Raw genomic sequence first — 15,238 nt, 5'->3', positions numbered from 1 at the left:
CGTGTGTTGATTCAGGGATTTTTGACCAGTATCAAACAGTGTTGTTGTTGTTGGTGTGTGTGTGTGTTTACATTGAATCTGGTCAACAGCTCTAACCTTGAAAATGCCGTGCTGTGCTCAAATTCACCTCAGCTATGGTGTCATTTACATACACACATTACTGTGTACTGGTGTGTGTCTGCATAAGGGTTTCCCAGGCACATTTTTCAGGCTTCCTGAGTTGTTGTTGTTGTTGGTGCAGACACTATCAGTTGGTGTGTTTACATGTGCACTTGCTAGTATTTTACTTGCCTAATGAACTATTTCACATGCTGAATCTATTTTATTTAGCATTGAAGTCCAAATTAAAATGAAGAAATATTTTTCTTGTACCGTTCTGTGCTTCTGCTAAAGAATAAATTGAGTTTAATCATTCCCTACATATGTATTTATGCAGATGTGTTATTTTCACATTTATAGATCTTTCTCTTTATCTCTTATCCAACTTTGCATCTCATTATGTTTAATACTGAGTCCTCCTTTTTCTTACTTTTTTCCCCCTTTCTTTGCACTTTATCTTTGTATTCTCTCTGAAGAGTTAATCTACTTGGATGGCTGAGCTAAAATAATAGTTTAGAGTTTTAGTCAAGCTTCAGATATTATGTGGTCTTCCCCAGTTTTTCCATTGGGTCATCTAATTTGTTTTTGGGATGGAAAACCAAAATGTATTACAATAATGACCCATAAATTGCATTGATTTTGTACATGAAGAACTGTTTACTTGTCACAGTTAACACTACACAGCCTTTAAAAACAGCTGCAGTCTTTTGTAGCTCTGAAGAACCTTTGTCCAGTCAAAGTAAGTCAAAGATTTTGAAGTAAACTCTGATCATAGAGTTTATGCAGATTGATACAGACCCCTAAGATTTAATTTATAGGATTTATATGTAATATTCTTGAGACGGGAAAGGGAAAGGGTTGGAGGTAACATACGTGAGAGGGGGCAAGATTTGATTAAACAGACACACTGTAGACAAATATAGACAACAGGAAAGAGCAGGTGAGGGCAACAGAAGAGAATTCATATGTCTGCTATTGGAGCAAACTACTACTGATCTAGGATCCACACAACAAATGCCCTTTTCACTTCAGATAGTGGGAGTCAGTGAGAACAGATTTGTGTGTGTGTGTGTGTGTGTGTGTGTGTGTGAGGTGAAACAAGAATGTGGTTTTGACAGTTCAGCTGATTAAGGTGCTGGAAATGAGGAGGAGGGAAGAAGTTTTGAAAAAAAAAGGTTGAAAACTGAGTGGAAGATAAAATGATTTATGGGAGATGTGAAAGAACAGATAAATGACAACCAGAATATCAGAAGACTGCAAGAATGGGAGCAGAGGAAAAATAAAGCAAGTGATTAGTGTAGAGGGAGTGTGAGAGAGAGAGGATAGAGATGAGAGGATATGATATCTTCAGATGCTGTTGTTTTTCTCTGCAGCTCCGCACATCACTCTGCTTTGAGTCACATGCGTGGGTGCAAGCACATACAGCCAAGGACAGACAGTGTGGATGGTACAAGAGTCCCAGCATGTGTTGTGTGGCACCTGCACACATTGAGAAATGATGGCTGCATCTGCATCTAACTTGCGCTCGTCTAAAGTTGTCAGAAAGTTGTTTATCATGCAGATGCAGCTGTGTCACTAGGATCCATCTGCTGCAACTTCTGCAGGTGTTGGGCGGCTCCATTTGCGTATGTGGCTTTCATCATCTCTGTGGTTCCCTCATATCTTTCCCCACATTTTTTGAAAAGCATGACACTGATTCACTCACTCGCCTACTACACCTTTTATCATTGTGTTTGTTCTTCAATTGTGCTCCAGAAGAGGTGACCATGGTTATTCAATATTTTTCTGATTGGCTCCACCCTACCACCACTGCTTTTTTCAGTGTCGATTGGTGCTTTTTTTCTCTCCAGTGACCAATGGAAGCTATTCTCACATGGATGAGGAAGAGGAGGGAGAGCTGTACGGACATGAGGAGTTCAGTAGCTCTATTCAACACACCTATCTACAGGAAAGGTGTGTATTAGTGTGTTTGATTGTAATTAGTGTGTTTTAGCTCACAAAGTAGCCATATACAATACTATGGAAATGAATGATATGCAAAGATCAGTTATAGGTTAAAAAGTACTAGGAACAGTAGTATTATACAGGAGCAATGGGAGCACCTTGCCTTTAATGAGTATTTTGAACAATTTTGTCAACAGTTTTATCTAACACGTTTAAATTTGAAAAAAAAACTTTTTTCAGTAATATCTGTCACTGTGGCTTTTGCTGCCAAATATTGTAATTTGTCAATTTTCATGTAGTTATTCAAAATGCAATGCATTATGGCTCTGCTTTTAACACAGAAAATGAGTCTCAATTACACGAAACATGGATGCAGTATAAGCACACCATTTGCATGTCGACTGCATGAAAGTCACACAAATCAGTTTAGAAGAAAAATAAAATATCTAGTAACAGATGTCTCGAAATGTCACTGGACAATAAATAAGCTGATTGCTCTTTCTGTCAGCACTCTGTCAACAACGTTGTCTGTAGTTACTGTGTCCTCAATTTACTCCAGGGAAAACTCTCACATCTCTAGTGCGGCTCAGCCCCAGTCACCCGGCCGGAACGAGAACCAGAACCAGCGGGACTTCCAGCATATTAAGGCCTCTAAGAGCATGGACCTGGGTACGACTCAGAACCAGCAGAACACTGGTGGGGGTGATTTTATTTCTGTTTAGCAGTTCTGCATGGTGGCTGCATGCATCTTATACTCACAGAAATCACAGTATTGCTGCCGACGCATGGCTGCTGCACCAAAGGCATGCTCCTCAAAACCACATGCAGACTGCCACCTCTGTTCTCCATTCTATGCAGGCATATATGCGTTATGCCTGTTGCATGATTCCTGCAAATGTCATCAGTGAAAAAAGTTATTGTTTATATGTGTGCATTTCTATCTTTGAGCATAGTATTATCAGAGAGGACATTTTGGCTGGACCTCACAGAAAAAAGGTTGTAGAATAAGAAAGATACATATGACAGATGACACAAAGGAGGTTTAAGTTGACAGGGAGTGTGAAGCAGTGAGAGGTGAAGGAAAGACACTTTGTCATCTTTTTGCCTTGCAGTAAATTTCTTTGTGACTGTTAAATCTCTTGTGGCTTGAAAACAGTCTGATCTGAGAAATGACAGGCTATTGCACTTTTTCACAGACCTGAAGTTATCCAACCACTCCTTCTGCTCCTCATTTGTTTTTCTAACAAAGAAAGAGAGATATTAGTCATGAATTCTGTCACAGAATTTTAAATCAGGTTTATTATGTTTTTTTTAATTTATGCAGATAACAAAAGTCGGAAAAGGTGCTTTTCCCACTTTCCTCATCACCTTTTTCACCTGTTGGTCTCTGATTGCTGATATTCTGATCCGAGGGTTCAGTGACATTTCAGTGACTGTTAAAAAAAAAAAAAAAAAGTCAACTTTATAAATATGTGTCTAGTTATGTCTGTGTTCAGGCATGCATCTGTGTAATATGTCAGTGGATGCAGCCACACAACAAAAGCTTATTGTTTAAAATGTCACTTCTCTCAGTACTCCTCCTCAAGCTGGCTCCACTGCCAACACTGCGTGCATGTATGTGAGAGAGAAAATGAGACAAAAGAGCAGAACACTGAACTACATATACATTAATTTCTGAAAATAGAACAGGCTGGTGGTATGTACTGCACATCAGTTCCTTTGTATTTTTTACATACTTAATCATTACAAAATGCAAGACAATCAAATTAGAATTGAATTCATGGTTGTTTGAATGGTGTGACATGTTTTCACTGTCAAAGCATCAAGCAGCAGTAATAACAGCCTAATAACAAATGTCTTTTTTTTTTTACTGACAGCCAGGAAGCAAGGTTTAGTTAGATCCCTCATTGCTGCTTCTCTTATCCCCAGCATGCCCTCTGTCTCTATAAAGTCAAGGAAAACAGATTGCTCACATCACAAACAAGACCAGAAGGCTATACATAAATTGAAACCTGGATGACAGTTCATTGGAAAAAAGATAGCAACATTGACTTAGTATTAGTGAGATAATTGTATATACTTAGGGGTTGTGTTCAATCTTTTTGACAGAACAAGGGGCAGGTAGTTGTAATAGAAACAATTACACATCAGACCAATAACACAAGACACTTGAGCCTCCTGAAGTCCTGCTATAATCTCAGCATAATATGAACCATAAGCAGGATCCCAAATGACTTAATAAAGTAAGGTAACTCATTTAGCTAATATGTGTTTGCCAGCATGCTTGCCTTTGCATTACAATATTGAAATCAGATTATATTTATTAGTACTAAATGCTTGCAGTTGCAGTGTTTTAAATTATATCAGACCTATCGTGGGACTTCTGGTGAGTTTCTGTTGTGTAATTTTAAGAATTTCCACAAAATGTAAAATAATACTGAGACACACACAAATGCCACCTTAATAGTAAGGCTGCCTTTAATGCACAAATTTGGGACAGAATTATTGTAAAGATATTTTGTTTTTTGCATCTATGTTTGATTTAAAGTCCCTTCAAAATTAAGTGGTAGTACATAGCTTAGGACAAGTCTATGTAAGCTAGATGTGATTATTATTTTACTGTCAGTGATTATTGAACAGTGTCTACAGCTTGTGTTATAGAAGAAAAGAGAAGAATAGTGTTCATATTTGATTCTAATCGTCTTGTTTTAGAAGTGTTTGTACTTGACATTTTAGTTCATGGAAAACACAAACACTTTTGGCCATTGTAGTTGCAGAAATGCTTGATGTAATTTTCACCCTTTTTTTTGTCCAATTTGTTTCAACCGGTCGAGCATTTAATGTATGTAAATACGTCTGCTAAAAGTGCATAATTAGTTCATGTCAAGTCAGTGTCACAAAAGTGCTTTATGTGTTGTAAGAACTAAATTTAAACAACATTGAAATAATATTTTTATGGTACTGTTTGGTTATGAGTCTATGCTGTTTTTAGGCTGTTGTTTGTGTGAATTTTCAAAAGAAAAACGCTAGAAAGAGAGGTAGAGACAGCATTCTTAGCATTTCAGTCATGGGGATGTGTTATGTTTAAATGAGGAAGGAGGGCCCAAATGCAGATCACAGTTAGCAAGACTTTATTTGACAGTTTTTTAATTATAAAATGTTAAAGACGAAGAGTGTCTGGATCCTGGAGCTCTTGTGTCCGAGTTGGCGGCAGCCCACTGGTGACCGGAGAAGATAGGTCCCGACGGGGTGAGCTCTTGTGTCCAAGTAGACGGCAGTCCGCTGATGACCAGAGATGATAGATGACAACAGAATGCCGGTAGCGGACCATAACCCTCCCAATCCACTAGGTCCTCTAGTGACCAACCCCGGCGCCAGACATCTAGCAGTCGGTGAATGGTGTAGGCCGGTGTATCGTCAATAATTCAGGGGGGTGGCAGGGGCTTGCAGTAGGGTGCAGTGGAGTCGTGGCCACTGGTTTCACCTGGGACACGTGAAACACCGGATGGATCTTCATCCTAGTTGGTAGAGTAAAGCGTACCGCTACCGGATTGACCGTGGCAGAGCATACCTTTGAATTTTGCAAGTACTCTCGCTGGACACTCCAAGAGGTGGGGTTGGAGGCAGTGAGGCATCGTAGAGCAGCCTCCAGGTCCTGATTTGCGCGCTCGCATTGGCCATTGTATTGTGGGTGGAAGCCAGAGGAAAGACTCACCACTGAACCCAGGGCCTTGCAGAAAGCTCGCCAGAACTGGGATGTAAATTGGGCTCCCCGATTGGACACCAGGTCCACCAGGAAGGCGGAAGACATGCTCCGTGAGGAGCCAAGCTGTTTCCGAAGCTGTGGGCAGTTTAGCGAGAGCCATGAAATGAACAGCTTTAGATAAACGGTCTATGATGGTAAGTATTACCTTTTTTCCATGAGATGACGGCAGTCCAGTAATGAAATTCAGTGTTACGTGTGACTAGGGCCTGGAAAGTATGGGCAGGGGCTGGAGTAGTCTGGCAGCCGGTCGGTGCGAGGACTTCACCTGGGCACAGATGGTGCATGCAGAGATGAAACTCTGGATGTTGGCATCCATGGCCGGCCACCAAAATCTTCGCTGAATAATGGTATGGGTTACGCCTGGATGACATGCGATCTTAGAGGCATGGGCCCGCTGGAGCACCTGCAGACGCACAACAACAGGAACAAAAAGAGTGTTAGCAGGACCCACCCCCTCAGATCCAGTTCCTGGTGTGTGCTGCCCGGACCTGTTCCTCGTCCTCCCACGTTACCACTGTCACTAAGCGGTGGGACGGGAGGATTGAATCAGGAGGACTCTCAGATGTAGAATGGAAAGACAGGCGGGACAAGGCGTCTGGCTTGACATTGCAGGACCCTGGCCGGTAAGTCACCGTGAACTCGAACCTAGGGCCCACAGTACCTGGCAAGAGTTCAGTCTTTTGGCTGTCCGAAGGTACTCAAGGTTTCTGTGGTCCGTCCAAACTATAAATGGTTGTGTAGCTCCCTCCAACCAGTGTCTCCATTCCTCTTAAGGCTAATTTGATAGCTAGCAGTTTTTGGTTCCCTACGTTGTAATTGGCCTCTGTGGATGACAGACATCGGGAGAAGAAGGTGCAGGGATGGAGTTTGTGGTCCGTTTCAGAGCACTGGGAGAGAACTGCTCCTATTCCTACTGTATGTCTGACACATCCACTTCTACCACAAACTGCCATTGAGTGTCCGGCTGGACCAGGATGGGAACTGAGGTGAATCATTGTTTCAGCTTAGAAAATGCCTCCACGGCCTCTGGGCTCCAGACAAAAGTTAATTTGACTGAGGTAAGCCGGGTTGGGTGAGACCACTGTAATTGTGAATGAAACAGCAGTAGAAATTTGCACAGCCCAAAAATTGTTGAAGGGCCCGTCGGCTAGTGGGTCACGGCCAGTCCACCACCGCTGGGACATTGGATAAACCAAATGGCATCACTAGGTATAAAATATGCCCTAATGGAGTTTTAAAAGTGGTCTTGAACTCATCTCCTTGGTAGGCACGATATGGTAGGCATTTTGGATATCCAATTTGGTGAATATTGTTGCCTCCTGCAATGCCTCGAAAGCAGAAGACAACAATGGTAAAGGGTGGTGATTTTTAGTGATGAATAATGCCTGACGCCAGGGATTCCTTTATATAAGTCTCCATTGACTCCCTCTTGGGACGAGACAGATTATATAATCTGCTTGGATGGGAGGGATGTCAATAGAGTAGTCATATTTATACCGCTCTTTGTCAAAAACGGCACCCAAATCGTGCTAGCATTTTGGGACCCGAGAGAGATCGGGCGAAGGATGAGAAGGAGACTGGTTTGGACGGAGGAAGAGCGGAGACATGAGGCATGGCAATAAGGGTTCCACCCAATTACTTTGTCCCTAGTCCAATCTATTTGTGGATTGTGGAGGCACCAGCGTGGTTAGGAAAGTCAAAAATTTCTCTAAAAAGAGTCAGATATTCCTCAAACGTACATTCTTCTAAGGACCATGTAGAAAAAACGGCCTAAGCCTAATCCAAAGTCCAAATAAAAAAATTAGCTTGGCTTCGTCTATAGAGAATGCTGCTGGGCATGACTTAAAAACATTGGTGCACATTAACAAAAAACCCCAAAACTTATCTGGTTCTCCACTGTAGGGCGGGGGATCCGGCACATAAAAATCTCACTGAACTGGTGAAAAGGCAATGCCGTCAAGCCAGGAGGTTGGAGGAGGAGGTGGTGTGGCTGGAGCCGAGGGGGCTAGGCGAGCCGAGAGAACCTGCACATGCTCAGTGAGCTGAGAGTGGTAGCTGGTGATTGGTGTCCATGAGTGATCGGAGAGTGCGGTCATGATCCCCGAGGAGAGCACCTTGTCGGGATAAAGCCTCACGGAAGTCCGGCGTACTGAGGGCTGCCTCGGGCTTGTGATCTGCTGGGTCCATCAAGGGCCAGTTCTTTCTGTTATGTTTAAGTGAGGCAGGATGGCCCAAATACAGATCACAGTTAGCAAGACTTTATTTTACAGTTCATTAGTTATAAAATGTTAAAGACTAAGAGTGGGAGGGAAAGAGACACACGAGGGAAAGGGAGAGGCGGCACTGCCGCCTCATGGCAGGAGGCTGATACTGCCGCCTCATGACAGGTTGGTTACATAAAGTAATTTTTATTTAATTTTGTCCTGATTTCATTTTCTGCCCCAGTCCAATTAAACATTTAACAATAATTTAATATTGGTTCTAAATGATTCATTCCTTCCCCTGATTTTCACTGCTCTGGTTACTTTTTCTGTCTCCGAATATGAACAACTCTACAACTCATTTTTGAATTAGATCACATAGGTTATGAATGATTTGTGTGTTTGTGTTTATTTTTAGTTCAGATTTGATTTTTTTTAAACATCAGGCTTAGTATGTGTATATGTATGTGTGCACGTTTGTATTTTTCCGAAATATTTTTTTCCCTAATAATGTCCCATGTGACATGTCTGCTGAAGTAGGCAGACATACATGCACACCGTTCCTCAAGGCACTGGGCTGCTGAAGCTGTGATGTTGCTTCACCACAGACAGATGCTGCTGGGCAGGCACACATGAACACACAGACACAGCTAGAGTTATATTTGGTCAGCCTTTTGTTTTTCATAAGAAAATATTTGCTGCGAGAATCCTAGTTGCTGCTTAGTTTATATGGTCTGAATTAGTGTGTATGTGCATTTAGCTCAGTGGAGCCAGTCAAAGCTTTCCTTAGGGGAACTGGGCTGCTTTTGACTTTAGTGAGTGAGGAAAAGTAACAGAAGGACTGGAAAAGAGGTACAAGTTTAAAGGAGGATTAACAAAGAACAATGATTCAGAGGAAGAGCGATTAAAGGAGGGAAAGAGGAAGGAGACCACTGCAGGATGGAATGAGTGTAACTGAAGTAAAAATAAAAGACTGAAAATGTACCGCGACACATGGAGTCAAAGGGCAGAAGGTGAAGGGTATAGATTGAAGGGCAATGGGAAAAAGAGAGAAAAGACATGAGAGCCTAAAGCAGAGAAAGGGAGGGTGAATGACAAATGAAAAGAGAGGAAGGGAAATGACTTCAGTAGCAGTAAAACGAACTTAGCATCACAAGAAAAAAAAAGATCCGCTACTTCACCATCTTGTAAAACGAGACAGAAAGAATAATAGTGTGATAGAGAATGATGGAGACAGATGGTGAGGCTTAGAAGAAGACAGGATTTAGAAGTGCAGTAAGATTAAAAAAGGACTTTTAGAGGATAATGAACACCTTTGCACAGTTAGCAAGTCCGTAAGAAGAAATGGAAAATGTAGAGATCGAGGGAAGGGAGAAACTAATAAAGAAATAAATAAATAAATAATAAAGAAACTTGAAAGGACGTGTGTTAATGTGTTTTGTTTTTTTTTTTTTTTTTCAGTGGCAGATGAGAGCAATGTGGGATCCCTGGCCGGAAACAGTGCAGGTGAGCACAGACAGCCTACACCAGCACAAAACCAAAGTCACAGAAAGACATAGGAACACATTGTCACACACTTGCTGACAAATTTTCAAGGATAAAAAGTTATGAAATGACGACAACAGCGGATGGTAAAACGACAGTCAGAGATATGTGATTAAGAAAAGCAAGACTTAACTAAAGGAAATGTTTGCAGTGAACTGAAGAACAGCTCAAAGAGCCACCAACACAGTTTTGTCAAGCCTTTTGTTACACTTCCTCCAAACTGGGGTATGATAATGGGAAACATGAACTTTTGCATATGTGTTTGGGTGTTCAGGTTCTTAACACTCAATTTCTAATCAGATTGCAAACAAAGAGTATACCATATACATACAAGCACTTTAGGAGTACAGTGTCTTCTGACTTGTTATAGATATGCATGGACGGGCTTGCTCTTAAGGGTATGAGAGAGGCAAAATGAGAGAGAGCATGTTCATCTAAAAGTAAAGCACAAGCACAGAGAAACAGGGCTGACTGGTGCTTCAAAACCTCTCACCTCAGTAGCTTGCACATACTTCTTTGTTAAAAGTTTGAAGATTTCAAACTTTTCTTTTTTGCTTTGCCTTGAAGTCTGCCCTTTTTCATTTGCGGCTACCTGAATGTAAGAGCACTCTACTTAATTCCACTCTGTGTCTGTCTTGCTTTCTGCCACTTTATTCTTGTCAATCACTCCAGTCTGCATTCTTCCCCGCATCAGTTTTTTATGTACGGTGGTACAGCATTGACTTTTACTATGTAGCTACTAGGTCCATAACAGATCTAAGGGGAGCAAGCAAGACAATAGGAGGAGAATAAAAGAGTAGATATGGAATGAATGCAAGCCTGTCTTTTAACATTTATGAGTATGAAACCTAATAAAACAAGTTATTTTCCTCTTTTTCTAGCAGCTGAAACCTGGGAATCTTTTCTTTTCCCTTTTCAGTTTCTTGTCTAATATTTGGAGCTTAAGTGTAACCTTAGCCCAGAAAGTATACTGTAATGAACTGCAACTTGGGACTGTGGTTCAATGCATTCTAGACAAGATGTACTGATGTAAAAAGGCAGGCGACGGAACGTTTTGTACAGGAAAAGAGGATTGCTTCAGAGCGATTGAAATGGTAATGTTGGAGCGGTAAGGCCATGTGTGAAGAAACAAGACAGAAACTATACAACTCCACTGTCATAGACTGTAATATCCCCTTAGGTTTCCAAAGCAAAGCTTTGATTGTCAGCAAACGGAATCTGAACATATGTTTATCTTAAGGCTGTAAAATGGAAAAACCAGGACTAGCTATGAATTGCTCACATGTTGGATCATGGAATCAGTCTCATTATCATTGACTGTACTTTGAATTCCAGTACCTGCAGAAAGCAGTTTCTCTCAGTGACAGAGCTGAGTGACTGAAGTAAAGCAAGCTTGAGAGCTTGTTGTTTGGGATGAGCAGTATGTCAGTGATTCAGTTCATGTGTTAATCCAGCCTTAATGTGGATCCATATAGGCAAAATGTATGTTATTGTAGGCGACAACAGCTTGCTTTTGAAACTTTTACAGAACATGTAGACAGCACGGTGGGGCAGTGGTTAGCACCGACCCCGAAGCAAGAACCTTTGAGCTTTGAATCCCGGCCGACCCTGGGGTCTTTCTGTGTGGAGTTTGCTTGTTCTCTCTATTTCTGAGGTTTCTCTGGGGACTTCAGCTTTCTCCCATAGTCCAAAGACATACTGGTTAGATTAACAAATTTATAAATACATTTTAAAAAATCACTTCGGACCAGATCCAGGACCAGATCAAGCCAACTCGACACATATACACACACTTTTCCAAAACCATGCATAATATTACACACAGCTTGTACAGCACAGATACTGTCATCAATTATTTAAATCTTTTGACACAACACTGGGATTTAACGGTTACCTTGTGTGCTGTTCTGACACTGGGGAGCTGTGCTGAGAAAGTCACAGTTTATATAGTTTGATCATTTGTGGAATAGCAGCATACTAGCAATTCTCCAAGCATATTATGTTGTTTTTGTAGATTTAAGAACTCCTAAGGACTTTCTTTCTGTTATGTAAGATAGGGCATAAGGCTTTTTTTCCAAATAAGGAAAAGCTGCAAAGTTCAGGATCTATTGTTTGTTATTTACTGTACCGTCTGAAGAATTACAGCTGGCTGCCTGTTCACTGTCACAATTCTGTGTTGTTTCTCCTCCTTCAATATTTAAACATGACATTAAAATATTAATAAAAAAAAATTAATTTACATGTAATACATTTGGATGCACCTCATGATCTTTGTGCACTGCCTGCCAGTTCTAGTGGATAGTGTTATTTCATTTCCTTCCTCCAATGGATCTAAATTGACCAGGATTTTGGGTTGAAGTGATATCTGAAAGTTACCAAGTGAAAACTGATTTTCAACTGCAAATCTGACCACAGTTCCAGTCTTTCTAGTTTGATTTGTGTTCTCGTCAGTCCTTTGCCTGTTGAACGTTAAAGCATCTAAGGCCACTATCTTCTTCCACTGCTTCAGTTCCTGACTATTTTTTTAAATTACTGAAACCTATACACATTTGATATAACTGTTGCTTGTCTCCTATTTTATAATGACACATAGTCCAGAGAGTTGTTAAAGAGAGTGTGTGCTTGGCAAGCATGGGGTGTTTGTTTTTTTGCCAACCCACTTTCTTTTGCTCTAATGTATTTTTTATAACTGAAATGCTTCCAATGCTGCTGTGCTGGGATGTCAGACAGCTGCATGGATGGGAGAGTGGCTTGGGGTCCTAACTTCTGGGAATTCTGTTTGCACTTCCAGTAATGGTGTTTCCCTCCACACCCCAAGTAACCACTGGGCAACTACACCACAAGCACCCAAACACACACAAAACTGTTAGGGGTATGGTAATGGAAAGTCTCCATCGTTCTGTGGAAAATGTGGACCTTGGAAGATTTTATATTATATTAAAATTTTGTAGCATCTGAGATGCAAAGTGATGGAAATTATAGACCATATTATGAAGTGTGTGTGTGTGTGTGTGTGTGTGTGTGAGTGTGAGAGACTAATTTCATTTCCGGTATGTGGAGGCTACAGTTGGGGTACCTGTGGAACTCTCTTCAGTAATTAAAAAAAAATGTATTTATGTTTAATATAAATAGAATTCTTTATTTTGCTATTATAAATTTATAAATATTGATCCTGAAGATGTAATGTGTGCTTTGTGGTCTCACATGCCAGATGTTTCTGTTGTGGCACAGGGAAATAGGAGCCCAGTGATTCCAATAACAAATCAAATCAGCAGCAGAAGAGGAAATGTGAAATACATTTAGAGTGACAGAAAAGATGCTTCAAATTAAATTCAAGCTAGATATCATTTAAGTCACTGTCATAATACACAATGTTGCTGAACAGACATACACAGTGTCATAGTGAAGCAAATCAAGAAAAAAAGGAATATTATCATCTTGCGTCTTTCTCAAGTGTAGACAGATTCTCCACAAACTGCTTTAAATGGGACATCACACACACACACACACACAAAAACTGCTGACAGGACATAAAACAAACGGTTGCAGCTGTGTTTTTCTTTGGTGATGGGGACAGCCTGGAGCGCTCCCTGTGTGTGTCTCTTAGAATCAGTGTAGCAAAGATGATTCCTTGTGAAAATAAATGGTGAGGTGAGCAATGAATATCCACAGGAATGATGAAAAGCTTGCTATCTGGCTATCTGTATCGGGGTGTGTGTGTGTGTACCTAGGGATTGTACAAACATTCGTCAGTTATGCTCTTCATAGAAAGGGTTGTTAAATCTACTGTATGTGAGAGTGAAGTCAGAAGTGATGACTGGCAAAATGATCTTGTTTTGTGGGATTTTTCTCACCTGTTTCCACTTTTGAAGAGACACTCCTGCAGTATACACAAACACACCCAAGTCGAGTGTTCATGCAGTGTGCTGGTATTATAAAATGCCCCGTAGTCAAAATGCTCACCAGCTTTTGTTGTAGTTTTATGTCTTTGTGTTGCTGAATTTTGATTCTTCCACTCGCCACCAGGTCACTCACTCTCTTTCTTGCCAACGCCATTCAGGCTTAGACACTGACAGACAGAGGAGCTTACATCTTTCTGAAAATGTGTGTGTGTGTGGGGGTGGGTGGGGTTAGGGGTGCTGAGGGAGACTGGTGCAGTCCATTGTCTGAATCTCTCCCTGGTGCAACTTTGACTTTGACAACAGTCGCACACTGACAAGCTCTGCCAAAACTGCATCTTTAGAGAGCCACATCTCTCTATATCCCCTTCTGTCTCCTTCTCTCTGATTGTCTCTTCATTTCTCTCTTCAACTCTCTTTTTTTCTGGGATTTTTTTTTTCTTTCGCTTTTTTTCCTCCATTGTTTCCCCGTCTCTCTGGCTCTTGAAGACTTAGCTGTGGAATTAACCTGAAAGCCACCTGTTTAGGCTGATGCGGATTGATGGATTAATTTGTCACAGTGAGAGCTGCACTTTCTGTTCGTCTGTGTGCAAACGCTACTCGATGCCACCACACATTAGCTCTTTACACCCATTCTTTGAAATTTAAAGAATTTAAACAAATTAATAAAAAGATCCCTGTTATACTTCACTTTGTGTGTGAATATGTGCTTTTACTTGGACGTGTTTTACTCACAGCATATCTGCCTGTCTGTGTTTAGCACACTGATGGTCTTTGATGATCTTTGTGTGTGCTTTTGGCTGCCTTTCTGTATATTGAATGGCCTTTGACCCCTCTCCATCGGCTCCAGTAACCCAATAAAGTTGAGCAGTAATCAGGAGATGGTCAGTGCTGTCGTTTCCTGCTGGCAGAGCCATTCATCTCTATCAGGCTCTACCCACTGATCACTGACATGTGCTATACTGTATGTTGTATGATGCTTGAGAGAGAGAGGCACAGCAAGAGGGAAGCCATTTGTTTCTGTCCTGGGCTAATATGTTACATTCCTTGTGACGGATTCACTTTAGAAGAGTGTATGTTCTTGCTTTCATACATGAGAGACACTACAGCCGTCTCTGCAGTCTACATCTGAAACCACAGGAGACAAGTAGAATTAGCAAAGTTTCTGCAACCATCCACAGTATAATACAGATAAAACGATGACTGTGCACTGAAGTGATCATTAACAACTAAATTTAACAAACACAAGGAAGCTTGCACTGATGAGACAGTAAGAAAGGTTGAATATTCTATTGAAAACCCTGATTTTTCAGTGTAAATTTATGCAGAGACAGAACACAGACATTAAGTTACATTTTATTTTTCTCCTTCATCTCAACTTCTGAAGCATGATTTGGTGTACTAGTGGTTGGTGGTGGTGTTGAGTCCACTAGTTTTGCTGCAGCAGCCTGCTGCTAAGCAGCACCTCAATGTAATTTTTGACTCTGCTTTGCTGCCTGGGATAGCTTGGTTGTTTTTTAAATTTTTTTAAATTCGTTTTTCTCTATTTCTCTCTCTCTTATTGCCACTCCCATTGTCTCTCTATCTTACGCAGACTTTCTCTCTGAAGTATTTTTCACAGTATGTGTCCACCAGTGCCCCCTTTCTTGCTTTCTATCCCTCAAACCCCTTTGTTATTCTTGTTGTGCTTGTCATTTACTCTGTGTCTCTCTCTCTCTCTCTCTCTCTCTCTTGCTCACTCAGTTTCTCTCTTTAAAAGCAGCTTAATTCTATCATCTTACATT

General features: G+C 41.0%; 1 protein-coding gene across 6 annotated transcripts in view; it reads left to right on the top strand.

Moving 5' to 3' along the window:
• Positions 1-15,238, top strand: part of LOC113123303 (partitioning defective 3 homolog B-like) — a 206,404-nt gene that overhangs the window by 102,627 nt on the left and 88,539 nt on the right. For 5 of the 6 annotated variants that reach the window (XM_026295229.1, XM_026295228.1, XM_026295225.1 and 2 more), the window contains exons 16-18: positions 1,950-2,052; positions 2,603-2,739; positions 9,472-9,516. In XM_026295229.1, coding sequence (XP_026151014.1) covers positions 1,950-2,052; positions 2,603-2,739; positions 9,472-9,516 — 285 coding nt within the window. The remainder of the gene's footprint in view (positions 1-1,949; positions 2,053-2,602; positions 2,740-9,471; positions 9,517-15,238) is intronic. The other variant, XM_026295230.1, reaches the window with a different exon arrangement.

Source organism: Mastacembelus armatus, chromosome 21, assembly GCF_900324485.2.
Source record: "Mastacembelus armatus chromosome 21, fMasArm1.2, whole genome shotgun sequence".
Taxonomy (NCBI): domain Eukaryota; kingdom Metazoa; phylum Chordata; class Actinopteri; order Synbranchiformes; family Mastacembelidae; genus Mastacembelus; species Mastacembelus armatus.
Note: the sequence above shows the minus strand (reverse complement) of the source record. Positions and strands in the feature narration are given on the sequence as shown.